The sequence below is a fragment of the Bubalus bubalis genome, chromosome 18, assembly GCF_019923935.1.
Source record: "Bubalus bubalis isolate 160015118507 breed Murrah chromosome 18, NDDB_SH_1, whole genome shotgun sequence".
Taxonomy (NCBI): domain Eukaryota; kingdom Metazoa; phylum Chordata; class Mammalia; order Artiodactyla; family Bovidae; genus Bubalus; species Bubalus bubalis.
In genome coordinates this window covers 64,865,000-64,879,039 of record NC_059174.1, presented here as the reverse complement: position 1 = coordinate 64,879,039, position 14,040 = coordinate 64,865,000, and the positions used below count along the sequence as shown (strand labels likewise).

Below are 14,040 nucleotides of genomic sequence, written 5' to 3'. Positions count from 1 at the left end.
TGCATTTCCTTGCTTCTTTGTATATTTAGTTATTTTTCATCTGTATATCTTCTTTTAACATAGTGTCTGTTAAGGGAGTTTTCTCATTTAGTATTTGGGTTTTTGTTTTCTTAGTAAATTTTAAGTGTTGTTGTTGTTGTTGTTGTTTTAAACATTTATGTCCATTTTGAGTTAATTTTGTTGTGAAGGGTATAAGGTTTGTGTCTAGGTTCACTTTTTGACATGTGATGTTTAGTTGTCCTAGTACCACTTATTACAAAAACTTCCTTTTTCTCCATTATATTGTGCTTGCTCATCGGTCAAAGGTCAGTTGAGTATATTTTGGGTTTATTTCTGGGTTCTCAATACAGTTCATTAATCAATTTCTCTATCCTTTAAACAATACCTATTGGCTTGATTACTTTAGATACTAAGTCTTGAAGTTGAGTAGTATCAGTCTGCCAGCTTTGTTCTTCAGTAGTGTGTTGTTTATTCTGGGACTTTTGTGTCTCTGTATAAACTTTGCGATCAATTTATTTAAATCCACAAAATAACTTGCTGGGATTTTGATTTGGATTGCATTGAATTTATAGATGAAGTTGGGCAGAACTGACATCTTGATGATAGTGGGTCTTCCTATTTATCTGCTCAGCTTGAGGGATTTTAGTTTCCTGACCTGGTATCCAACCCAGGCCAACTACTTCAGTGAAAGCATGGAGTGGTAACCATGAACCACCAAGGAATTTCTGATTTATCAGAGTTTTATTGTTTCCCCTCATGTATATCTTCTCGTGCATATCTTGGTAGATTTATAACTTAGTATTTCTTCCCCCCCCCCCTTTGAGGGGGTGCTATGTACATGGTTTTTAATTTCAAATTCATTTGTTCATTGATGGTATTGACATGATTGGTTTTTGTATATTAACCTTGTACCCTGACACCTTGCTATAAATTGCTTCTTTGGTCCAGGATTTTTTTTTTTAATCTAGTTTTTTTTTTTTCTTTGTTTGTTTTTATGTAACTAGTCATGTCATCTGAGAATGAAGAGACATTTATTCCTTCCTGATCAGTATAACCTTCTCTCATTGCCTTTGTTTTGACTTCCAGTATAAAATTGAAAGGGAGTTGTAAAAGGGAACATCCTTGCCTTCTTCATTGTAGAGGGAGAGTTTCTAGTTTTTCTCTTGTAATTGTGATAGTAGGTGTAGGATGTTATTTAGATCATCAGTTTGAATATATTTTTCTGTTTTTAGGTTATTATGAGATTTTTATCATGAATGACTGTTGCATTTTGTCAGAATAGGTGAGATGATGAGTTTTTGTTTGTTTTTTCATTTATTTCACTGCACTGGGTCTTAGTTGTGGTATGTGGGATCTTTAGTTGCAGCTTCAAACTCTTAGTTGAGGCTTGTTGGATTTAGTTCCCTGACCAGAGATTGAACCCAAGGCCCCTGCCTTGGGAGTATGTAGTCTTAGCTACTGGACCACCAGGGAAGTCCCCAAGAGTTGGTTTTTAACCTGCTGATGACATGGATTATATTAATTAGTTTTTAAATGTTAAATCAGCATTGCATTACTTGGATCATTTTCAGGTGGTCACAGCATATAATTCTTTTCCAATAGTTTTTGAAACAGTTTACTGGTAACTATGTTGGGATTGTTGCAACTATGTTCTTTTTTTTTTTTAATTTTATTTTATTTTTAAACTTTACATAATTGTATTAGTTTTGCCAAATATCAAAATGAATGCAACTATGTTCTTGAGAGGTATTCACCAATAGTTTTCTTGTAATGTCTTTGTTTTGGTATTTTCTCATGAAATTAGTGTGGAACTATTTCCTGGTTTTTGTTTTCTGAAAACAATTAGAGAATTGAATAATCTCTTTTTTAATGTTTGTCAGATTTGACTAGTGAAGCAATCCGGGCAAATGGCATTCCCAGAAAATTTGGAAGTGTATTCATCATTGATTCAGTTTCTTTAATAGATGTAGACCCATTCAAGCCATCTAGTCTTGATAACTTTGCTTACATGAAATCTGTTTTGATACTAATACAGTTATTTATTTTTGACTGTTCAGTATGTGGGATTGTGGGACTCAGTATAGAGGGATTTGATGTGGGATCAAACACATGTTCCCTGCAATGGGGGTGGGCTGTCTTAACCACTGGACCACCAGGGAAGTCCCTACTATTAATCTGTATGCCTGTTTGTGGCATTTAAAGTGGGTTTTTTGGAGACAGCATATAACTGGGTCCTGTTTTTTGATCCAGTCTGATAATCTTTCTTTTAATTGGTGCATTGAGCCTATCAATGTTTAATATATTGATGTAATTGGATAAACGTCTAACATATTTGTTACCATTTTCTTTTCATTGCCCTTGTTCTTCCTATTTAATCTTCCAGTCTGCTTTTTGTGGTTTTAATGAAGCATTTTGTATGATCCTTTCTCTCTCCTTTGTTAGCATATCAGCTATCCTTGTTCCTTTTCATTTTTAATGTATTTGCACTAGAGTTTCCAATATTTATTTAAAACTAATTCAAGTCCACTTTCAGGTGACACTTTATGGCTTCATGGGTAGTTTAAATAGCTTATAATTAAAAAAAATACTAATTGTTTTCTCTCCATTATATTATTGTTCTCATTTGTTTTAGTTTTATATAAACATACATATATGAGTGTGTTTGAAAATCCATGATGGAGTACATTGTTGCTGGGGTTTTGTGTTTTGTTTTTTTTTTTTTTTTTTGTATAAATTGTTATCTGTTAAATTGGAATACACAGCTTTTTGGAATAGATACAAAAATGGGAATCTTCTGCATGAAAAGATGCTCAGTATCAATAATGGTCATGGAAATGCAAGTCAATATCACAATAAGATACCACCTCACACCTGTTATTATATCTGTTATGAAAAAGACAAGAAAGAAATATTGGTGAAGATGTGGAAAAATAGGACCCCTTGTGCACTGGTGGTGGGACTGTATATTGTTGCAGCCCCTGTGGAAAAGAGCATGAAGAATCCTTATAAAACTAAAAACAGTACTATCATGTAATCAGCAGTTCCATCACTGTGTATTTATCCAAAGGGATTGAAATCATCATCATCTCAAAAAGAAATCTGTACCCCATGTTTATTGCTGCATTATTTATAATATCCAAGACTTAGAAACAACCTACATGTCCATTGATAGATGACTGGATGACAATCGTGTCATATATATGGAATACTATTCAGTTTTATTCAACCATAAAAAAAGAAGGAAAATTTCCCATTTACAACAATGTGATTGGATTTCGAGGGTAGTGTGCTAAAGTGAAATAAGTCAGAGAGAGAAAGACAAATCCAGTGGTCCCTCAGTTTCCACAGAGGATTGGTTCCAGGATCCCATGCATATACTGAAATCTGTGGATGCTTAGGTCCTTTCTGAAGTTTCCCAGTTGTGGATTCATTCAACTAAAGGTCATTTAGTGTTCTATTTACTGAAAAATATCCCTGTATGAGTGAATCCAAGCAGTTCTAACCCATGGTGCTCAAGAATCGTAAAAAAAAAATAAAATAAAAGAATCAACACCACCACCAAACTCAGATGCAGACAACAGATTAGTGATTGCCAGAACAAGAGAAGATAGGTAGATAAAATGAGTGAAGGATATCAGAAGTTACAAACTTCTAGTTGAAAGATGATTAAGACTTGTGGATGTAATTCACAGCTTAATGACTTTAGTTAACAAAACTGAATTGTATATTTAGAAGTTTCTAAGTAGAAGTTGGCTAGGCTCTGGAAGATTTGGAACCCTTGTGGTATTGCTGGTGGAAATGTAAAATGGTGGAGCTGCTATGGAAAATGGTATGACAAAAATCTTAAAAAATTAAACATAGATTTAACATATAACTCAGCAATTTCACTTTTAAGCATATACCCAAAACATTTTAAAGCAAGGACATGAAGATACATTTGCACAGCCATGTTCATGGCAGCGTTATTCACCATAGCCACAGGTCAAAACCACCCAAATGTCCATCAACCACTGAATGGATAAACAGGTGTTGTACACATACACTGGAATATTATTCAACTTTAAAAAGGAAGGAAATTTTGATACCTGCCACAACATGGGTGAATCCTGTGAACAACATAAATGTACTCTATACTTTTAAAGAATGTACTTAGAGATGGCTAAAGCAGCAAATTTATGTATGTTTTTAAAAAATAGTAAGTTCAGTTGGTTCCGTTCAGTCACTCAGTCGTGTCCAACTCTTTGCGACCCCATGAATCGCAGCACACCAGGCCTCCCTGTTCATCACCAACTCCCGGAGTTCACTCAGACTCATATCCATCGAGTCAGTGATGCCATCCAGCCATCTCATCCTCTGTCGTCCCCTTCTCCTCCTGCCCCCAATCCCTCCCAGCATCAGAGTCTTTTCCAATGAGTCAACTCTTCGCATGAGGTAGCCAAAGTACTGGAGTTTCAGCTTTAGCATCATTCCTTCCAAAGAAATCCCAGGGCTGATCTCCTTCAGAATGGACTGGTTGGATCGCCTTGCAGTCCAAGGGGCTCTCAAGAGTCTTCTCCAACACCACAGTTCAAAAGCATCAATTCTTCGGCGCTCAGCCTTCTTCACAGTCCAACTCTCACATCCATACATGACCACAGGAAAAACAATAGCCTTGCCTAGCCGGACCTTTGTTGGCAAAGTAATGTCTCTGCTTTTGAATATGCTATCTAGGTTGGATATAACTTTCCTTCCAAGGAGTAAGCATCTTTTAATTTCATGGCTGTAGTCACCATCTGCAGTGATTTTGGAGTCCCAAAAAATAAAGTCTGACACTGTTTCCACTGTTTCCCCATCTATTTCCCATGAAGTGATGGGACCGGATGCCTTGATCTTCGTTTTCTGAATGTTGAGCTTTAAGACAACTTTTTCACTCTCCACTTTCACTGTCATCAAGAGGCTTTTTAGTTCCTCTTCACTTTCTGCCATAAGGGTGGTGTCATCTGCATATCTGAGGTTATTGATATTTCTCCCAGCAATCTTGATTCCAGCTTGTGTTTCTTCCAGTCCAGCGTTTCTCATGATGTACTCTGCATATAAGTTAAATAGGCAGGGTGACAATATACAGCCTTGACGAACTCCTTTTCCTATTTGGAACCAGTCTGTTGTTCCATGTCCAGTTCTAACTGTTGCTTCCTGACTTGCATACAGATTTCTCAAGAGGCAGGTCAGGTGGTCTGGTATTCCCATCTCTTTCAAAATTTCCCACAGTTTATTGTGATCCACACAGTCAAAGGCTATGGCATAGTCAATAAAGCAGAAATAGATGTTTTTCTGGAACTCTCTTGCTTTTTCCATGATCCAGCGGATCATGGCAATTTGGTCTCTGGTTCCTCTGCCTTTTCTAAAACCAGCTTGAACATCTGGAAGTTCACCATTCACATATTGCTGAAGCCTGGCTTGGAGAATTTTGAGCATTACTTTACTAGCGTGTGAGATGAGTGCAATTGTGCAGTAGTTTGAGCATTCTTTGGTAGTGCCTTTCTTTGGGATTGGAATGGACACGGACTTTTTCCAGTCCTGTGGCCACTGCTGAGTTTTCCAAATTTGCTGGCAAATTGAGTGCAGCACTTTCACAACATCATCTTTCAGGATTTGAAATAGCAAAAATAGTAAAGGTGAGCTAATTCTGCCCACAGGATTAACACTTCAGGAAATGATATTGGTGTAAATAAAGTGATGAGTTTTTTAAAATTTGGTTGCTTCTTACCTGCCTGTTAAGCATTTAAGAAAATGTGATATTTAATAAAAATGCTTGGTCCTTTGCATATCTACCAGTTTTGCATCTGCAGAGTCAAGCAACCATGGATCAAAAATATTTAAAAATCCCAGAAAGTTCCAGAAAGCAAGACTGGTATCCTCTGTGGATTTTGGAACCAATTTCAATCAATTATTAAGTGCCTGGGTAGCCTTAAGTCCATCCATTTATAAATTTGAAATTTCCTGAGAAAGCTGAGACCCCTCCGTTCATGATTGGGTCCAGGCTGCTGCACGAGCCTGGCTGGCCTTTCCCCTGTTTACAGGGAGTGTATGTGAGTCTGCTGAGACTTAAAAAAGGAGCATCTACATTTTCCACCAATATTTCCATTCCAGCCATGGCTCTTTACTTCCTACTGCTTTCCACTCTGGCAGATTCTTCTTGTACCAAACAGAGTACTCCTCCCCACTACACGCTCAATTTAGTTCTGCCCTTCAGCACATCCCTCTTCAGGATTCATCTGACAGTAAAACCTGCTCTCCCAATCTGAGCACAAGGCTTGATTCTGGTCCAGGCCTCAGGGTCCCTCCTCAAAACTCCAGACCTGGAATCCAGTTGCTTATGTGCCACCTCCACTTTGGGGCATCTCAAAACCCCATATCCAAAATCCAACTGATAATCTGCCCTGAATCCTGTTTCTCCCACCAAATTCCCCATCTTCATTCTCCTAGATGTTTGGGCAAAAAATCTGAATGGTTATTTACTTCGATCATTAAGATCCATCAAGAACCTGCATTAATCTCCAGGCTACTGCCACTTCTAGAACTGTCTACCGCCAGAACTGTCCTCCTGTGCCTCCTCACTGGTTTTCCCCCCTCCACTTTCATCCTGCCTTGTCCCACCCAGTCTGCTCGCCCTGAGCAACATCTCAAATGCTTTGAAAACCACGGCTCAGAGTCCCTGCTCTCTTCCAACGTCCATGATTCCCAGGAGCCCCCGACTGAAGACCCAGCTGCTTGGACTGCCAAAGTGTGCCTCCTTTCACACTGCTTCCTGCAGACACGAGAGGGAACCCAGGTTTCCAGAATGGTCTTGACTCATGGGTGCCTCCAAGGCTTTGAATATGTGTGTCCCTCTGCCTGTAACACTCTTCCACATTTCATCATTCCCTGTCAGAACTGGGGACCCTATATCTATAACGGCCCCGCTGTTCTGGAAACAGGAGCATGCACTGCTATAGCCAGAGCTGAGACCCTTCGTTTTTAAGTAGGGTTAAGGTTGAGAGTCTGGAGATCCGACATTCACCTGGGCCTGGGCCTTCAGCGTGGCCATGGGAAGGTGTGGGCGGAGCAGTGCCAGGGCTACCCGGGAGATAAGAGGTAGACCTGAGCAGGACACGGTGGAGACACTATGGCAGCGCCCACACTGAATGTCAGACCCACCACTGTGCAGTGGGGACCTCGAACCTCTGATCCAGCGAATGGTATCAAAAACAGCCATAATAACCGCCATGTGCAAGATGCCGGAAGTCCCACCCCGACACGTTGCACGCTCTCGGAGCGACTCTTCTGGTCGTTAGCTCATCCCCCACGCAGTCTGCGACCTACTGAACCCGTCATTCTGGGAAATGTTTCCATCATGGGGGCATCTGCAGGGATGGTTGGCCCATTCTGATATCCGGAAATTAGCTAAGTGGTATTGTGGGCAGGCAAGGATGAAATACATTAAAGATAAGAGCATAGCCTATGGTTAATGGAGTAAAAGAAGACGCCTTAAACTCAGGATTCTCAACATAAAAGCGGAGACATGATTACAGTCAAAATGTTAAAAGAGCGTTGGTACAGTGCTTAGTTTTTATTTTATTACATGTTTTGTCTATGACTACCTCTATGACAATCTTGGAGAGAACTTTTAACTGCACTGAATCTTAGTTGTGTCATGTGGGATCTAGGTCTAGCAATGGAACCCGGTCCCCTGCAGTGGAAGCACAGTGGCCTAACCACTAGTCAGCCAGGGAAGTCCCAGTGCCATTCTAAATATTAGTGGAGATTAATGATTTCCTCAGGAGGCACCTGACTCAGATCAACCAACCCCTCTACTTCTTGGGCAGAGGAATCCTCAGCTCCCAGTGCCTTCTCCTGCCAGCCCCTCTATTTACACCACAATTTCTTGCCCTGTATTTCTGACCATGACCACTTCCCCTTGCTGCAGCTACTGCTAAGTCACTTCAGTCGTGTCTGACTGTGTGCGACCCCATGGACGGTAGCCCACCAGGCTCCCCCGTCCCTGGGATTCTCCGGGCAAGAACACTGGAGTGGGTTGCCAGTTCCTTCTCCAATGCGTGAAAGTGAAAAGTGAAAGTGAAGTCGCTCAGTCGGGTCCGACTGTTTGCGACCCCATGGACGGCAGCCTACCAGGCTCCTCCGTCCATGGGAGTTTCCAGGCAAGAGTACTGGAGTGGGTCGCCATTGCCTTCTCCCTTCTTCCCCTTAGTTACACCCAAATATCAAGAATTGTTGGGTGGCATCACCGACTCAATGGACATGAGTTTCAACAGACTCTGGGAGATAGTGAAGGACAGGGAGGCTTGGCATGCTGCAGTCCACGGGGTTGCAAAGAGTCAGACATGACTAAGTAACTGAACATCATTGTTTACAAATTTGGCCTATGACATGCAAATTAACAATTCCTGTATAAGACACTCTGGAGAAGGAAATGGCAATCCACTCCAGTATTCTTGCCTGGAGAATTCCATGGACAGAGGAGCCTGGCAGGCTACAGTTCAATGGGGTCGCAAAAGAGTTGGACACAACTGAGTGACTAACACACACACACACACACACACACACACGACACCACTGCACAGCCCACTGACAGTGCCTACCAGCCTGCTCTAGGACATGATTTCTCCTGGTTCTGTTCTTCACTTACTTCATATCCTGCGCTTGATGAGAGCACGTGAACTGCTGCTCTGACACCTGAGTGCATGTGTCTTGATACCGGTGCCCTCTACTGCATATGTCACTCACATCAGCAGCTTAATGGGCTCTGCAGGGCTGCAGAAACCATGCATTCAGGAGGCCTGTGCACAGTTGATAGCAGACCAGTTACATGCCTTATGAAGGTAGTCAGGAGACAGATCTGTAGGTTTGCTTCTCCACATTCTGATACCATGAGCTCATGGGAACAAGGTCTAGGGGATCTTGTGTCCTAATGGGCTTCCCAGGTGGCTCAGTGGGTAAAGAAACTGCCTACAATGCAGGAGACACCAGAGATATTGGTTCGATTCCTTGGTTGGGAAGATCCCCTAGAGGAGGGCATGGCAACCCACTCCAGTATTCTTGTCTGGAGAATCACATGGACAGAGAAGCCTGGCTGGCTACAGTCCATAGGTTGCAAAGAGTTGGACACGACTGAAGTGACTGAGCACAGCATATTGCTTTTAAATGTTAAAAAAGTACTATAAAATAAATGATAGTTTTCTCACAAACTTTAAAATAAGCAAAGGAAATCATTGAACATGTGTATATTAACTTTATAAAACAACAGTAAAATAGATTTGATAATTTTGAAATTAAGTAAGATTAAAGACTCATAATTTTGGTATGTAATAAATGCTATTGGCAGTTGAATGTAGATATTTACACATGTATGTACATTATATCTAGACTTCATTAAAATTGCTGGGATTTCCAATTACAAAAGATTGAGTAAGACTTTAAAAAATAGAGCACACTCCATTATCCAGAGATAAATAGACCTTTTAAAAAATAAGCTATTAGTATTTAAAGTCAGAATATTTTGAAATTATTTGAAAACAGCTGATAAAAATAAGTTTTAATTATTTAAATACTTAATGTTGGCCATTAGAAACGGATAATATATTTCCTTTTAGGGTTAATTAATACCCAACACTTAAGAGGTCCCCATAATATTCACAAATGTTGAGATAAATATTTGAATCCCACTGAGAACAGACTCATAGAATGACAATCACATTAGCAAACAGCGTTTTCCTTGCCCTACAGGCAAAGCAGAACTGAGAGATACGCGTGTCCTTGATAATAAGCACAAAGGGGCTGAATGCTGGAAAACATGTGGCCAAAAGGACAGAGGTGTTCACCATCCACTGCCCTCGGTTTGCAACTAGAGTCATCCAAATTGTCAAAACAATGTAGATTGTATAGAATGCAACAAAGGAGCTTACCAGGATCAGGACAGTGCGTGTGGCTCTGACCTCACAGGAAGGTCTGGGGGAGACGCGGTTGCTGCAGATGTGTTGGATTCGCTGTTTGTGTCTGTGCAGGAAAAGAGCTACAGTGCTGCTGGCCCAAACCATGAAGCCCAAACTCACAATGTCAAGGGAAAAATACATGACTGTGTACAATGAGCCTACAGAACCCTCTGTCATATACCAAGAACAGTATCCATCACTATTTCTCGTACTGAAGTTCTTCTCATTCAGTGGACCCTTTACTATGATAAGAATACAAGAATTTATCAAGATATGCCCAATCCAGCAGAGGAAACAGCAGAAGGCAATGAATCTTAGAGCTCTCATCTGGAGTTCCATCCACCTCCAGATACTGGGCTTGAGCTTAATGGCCTGGAAGCCATTGAAGAGGCAGGTGGTGCTAAAGGAAACTCCCATGGCTACTCTGTGGAAATAGAAGACAAGTTTACATCCAGTGTCATCCAGGAAATACCTCCATCCAAAAGCTGCCAGTGTCTGTGGTATGCCTTTAGAGAAAAGAACTGTGGCATTGGCGATGACCAGTTGCATGAGGATTGGGTCTATGGGCCTCAAATTATGTCCAGTGAGCAAAGTGAAGTTATAAAGACAAAAGAGGGAGATATTTCCCATGAGGCCAATTCCTGTCTGAATGAGGAATATAGTCCCCATTTCCAAGCTGGCAGAAAGCATCGCATCAGTGCCTAGAGGGCACTGGTTTCACTGAAGTTAGAGGAGCGAAGGATGAAAAGGATGAGAAGAGGTGTGTCATGATCACCATGCCCTCGTTTTCAATATTAAGCCTGCATCTCGTATAATCTCATGTTAAGTGGGCACTTAGGATTTTTGCTCATGTGTGCAAAGGCAATGGAAATGAAGACTACAATCATGAAGTCGTCTGCTGCATGAGTGGAAGTGGCCAAACGCACAACAGGAAACTCTGAGGCTGCAGAGATGTGTGAGGGAGTTATCTGTGCACTGATAGAGATCTTCCGCCACAATACACTCTGAGAAGAAAAATGCAAGCTATAAAACACGTGTATGTTTCCCATTTTTTCTTTTTATGAAAGTAGAGGAATATGAATTGAGGCAAAGATTTCACAGGATAGAAGGATAAACTAGGCTTCATGAAGTAGTTTTACACATATAAATATGTAACATAATTGTTGAAAAATATTAATCAAAATTAGGTATCAAGATTCAAATAAAAAATTTTCCCTGGTTGTCCATCAGCATGATGTTCTATGTGTACTAGAAAAAACATCACAAGTTACACAGAGGCATATATGAAAATAAAAGTATCTATAAGATATATTAAACATTTGTCCATACTCACATTTTGCCAGTTATTTGGCATTAATTATTAGAAACATATGCAAAGTGTATTAATATAATTGGCAAATAAGACTTTCATCATAAGGCAAAAGAATATACAAATATTTTAAATGAAGACTCAAAAATCTACACATTTTCAAAGAAATAAGGCATGTATTAATAGTACATAATTTTAAGACATGTTCCAACCTCCCCCCCCAACTGAGTCTGTCTAGACACTGAACAAGTCTATGGTTAGCAAATGTAAGCTTTTGAATGGATAAACAAGGTCCTACTGTATAGCAAAAAGAACTATATTCAGTATCCTATGATAAATCATAATGGAAAAGAATAAATAAATATATATATATATATATTTGCAGTACAGCAGTGATTAGCATTGTAAATCAACTATACTTCAACTTTAAAAAAATCTATGGTAACAACCATCTAAAACACCAAGATTATGATATCTAAAGCCATTTCTTGCTAATAGCAAAATATCTTGGAGATACATAATGCTTCTGGTGTGGGGCAGAAAACATCCAACCTGTCCCTATAACATCTTGTCAAACACAATAGGTAGCCACATGTTTCTTTAAATAATTGTCCCTCACATTGGAGATGAAATGAACCTTACTTTTCTCTAAATAAAAGTTAACTTTCATCTAAGAACAGAACTTTAAAGGCATATTAAGACAGATTGCATTTAACCCAACATACTCTCTCCCGCCACCCAAAAACAAGACGCAGACACCAGATGCCAGCTCAGCTGCTGGGAGCTTGTCTTTCTCTTATTTCTGGCCATTTGCCTGTAGCATGAAACCTTGACAGCGAAAACTGTGTTGAGTCAGAGACAAAGGAGAAAGAGAGACGTCAGGCGGTCTCAACACAGGTGAACGAGAGCAGCACTATGCTGAGGGTATCCTGAAAAAAACCTGTCCTGCCTGCTGTAAAGCACAGGGAACTCAGTGTTCTGTAATAAACTAAATGGGAAAAGAATCTGAAAAGTATATGTATATGTATAACTGAATCACTTTGCTGTCCACTTGAAACTAACACACTGTAAATTAACTATACAATATGAAATAAAAAAAATTTAAAAATCTGTCCTGAATGTGTATGTATTACAGGTGTGTGTATACTTTTATATTCCAATCCCCTGAAACAGAATTTTTTTTCCATATGGACGACTGAATTTTCTAATGAAGCTTGTCTCAAAATCTGACACTTACCTGAAACACATTGCTACTTACCTGACTGGTATTTCCCATCAGCACAGTAGATGCCTGGGCAGCAGCTGTGCAGGTGTGAAAAGGGGCATCTCAACTCTGAAATAAGGCTTTGTGTTTCTATGACCTCATCTCCTTGTTGGGAAGTGATTATCATGTCACCTGTAATAGCAGTGACAAGGTCTGCAAAGGGAATGGTGAGTATCTGTGAAAACCATCTGTGAAGTGTGCACATAAGCAAAGCTATTAAGGTGAGAAAGGTATCTAACAGAAATGGCAGAAACAGAGGAGTGAAACCACTTGTTCAAAATGAACAATAATCCCAATGGGAGTTAAATGGAGGACATCAAGGTCCCATAAGTGGGAGAAGTCGTACACATGGCTGTGTGAAATTTTTAGTCCCTTTTTTAGTCTTGTCTTCAAAATACAATTGTTGTTTTTATGCCTGAGACTCTAGGGTACTCAAAGTGAAGGGAAGACAGAGAGTGGTTCTAACAGACAGGAATATTACAGAGACACCGAGTGCTTCAAGAAACATTCATTCTATAGCTTATGTGGGTCACGCCCGTTCCTGGGGTGCAGAGGATAGGTCAGCACACAAACCATTACAATGATTTTGCCACCTTGAAATTTTTATCCTGGTTGAGGGAAACAGACCATAAGTGAGGCACTCAAGTTATTACACTGTACATTATTATACTGATGGGTTGTATGCAAAAGAGAAAAGGACAGGAGCGTAGTAAAACACAAGAATAGGCATAGGTCACAAAACTGAAAAGGATGTTTGTAGTAGGACTCAAACTGATGATGCTATTTTAGAAAATGCTTTAGTAATGGAAATCAACCCGAAATATTCATTGGAATGACTGATGCTGAAATTGAAGCTCCAATACTTTGGCCACCTGATGTGAAGAGCCAACTCACTGGAAAAGACCCTGATGCTGGGAAAGATTGAGGGCAGGAGGAGAAGGTGGTGACAGAGGGTGAGATGGTTGGATGGCATCACCGACTCAATGGACATGAGTTTGAGTAAACTCCGGGAGACGGTGAAGGACAGGGAAGCCTGGTGTGCTGCAGTCCACGGGGTCGCAAAGAGTTGGACACAGATGAGTGACAGAACAAGATGAGAAAAAACAGGGTAACTTCTTCCTTTGCTGTTCTCTCTCTATACATATGTGCATGTACTCAGTCGCTTCAGTCATGCCCAACTCTTTGCAACCCCATGGACTGTAGCCTGCCAGGCTTCTCTGTCCATGGGATTCTCCAGGCAAGAATACTGGAGCAGGTTGCCATGTCCTCCTCCAGGGGATCTTCCCGACCCAGGGATTGAATCTGCATCTCCTGCATTGCAGCTAGATTCTTTACCTACTGCTGAACCACTGGGGAACCCTCTATGTGATACAGTGATAATTCTTTCATCCCTGAACTTGGGTGAAATATTTTAATAATGGACCTTTATTTTTAATGTCTGTGGTAGGGTTTTGTTGTTAATACTTATTAGAAGTTTAAGGAAGTTTCCTTCTAATTCT

General features: G+C 40.3%; 1 protein-coding gene across 1 annotated transcript; it reads right to left on the bottom strand.

Annotated features, from left to right (window-relative positions):
• Positions 1 to 9,172: 9,172 nt before the first annotated feature.
• On the bottom strand, positions 9,173 to 13,470 carry LOC102408695 (vomeronasal type-1 receptor 1). The gene has a single exon (XM_006067237.4). It carries the CDS (start codon positions 10,656 to 10,658, stop codon positions 9,714 to 9,716), a length of 945 nt encoding a protein of 314 aa, XP_006067299.2. The 5' UTR covers positions 10,659 to 13,470; the 3' UTR covers positions 9,173 to 9,713.
• Positions 13,471 to 14,040: the final 570 nt, after the last annotated feature.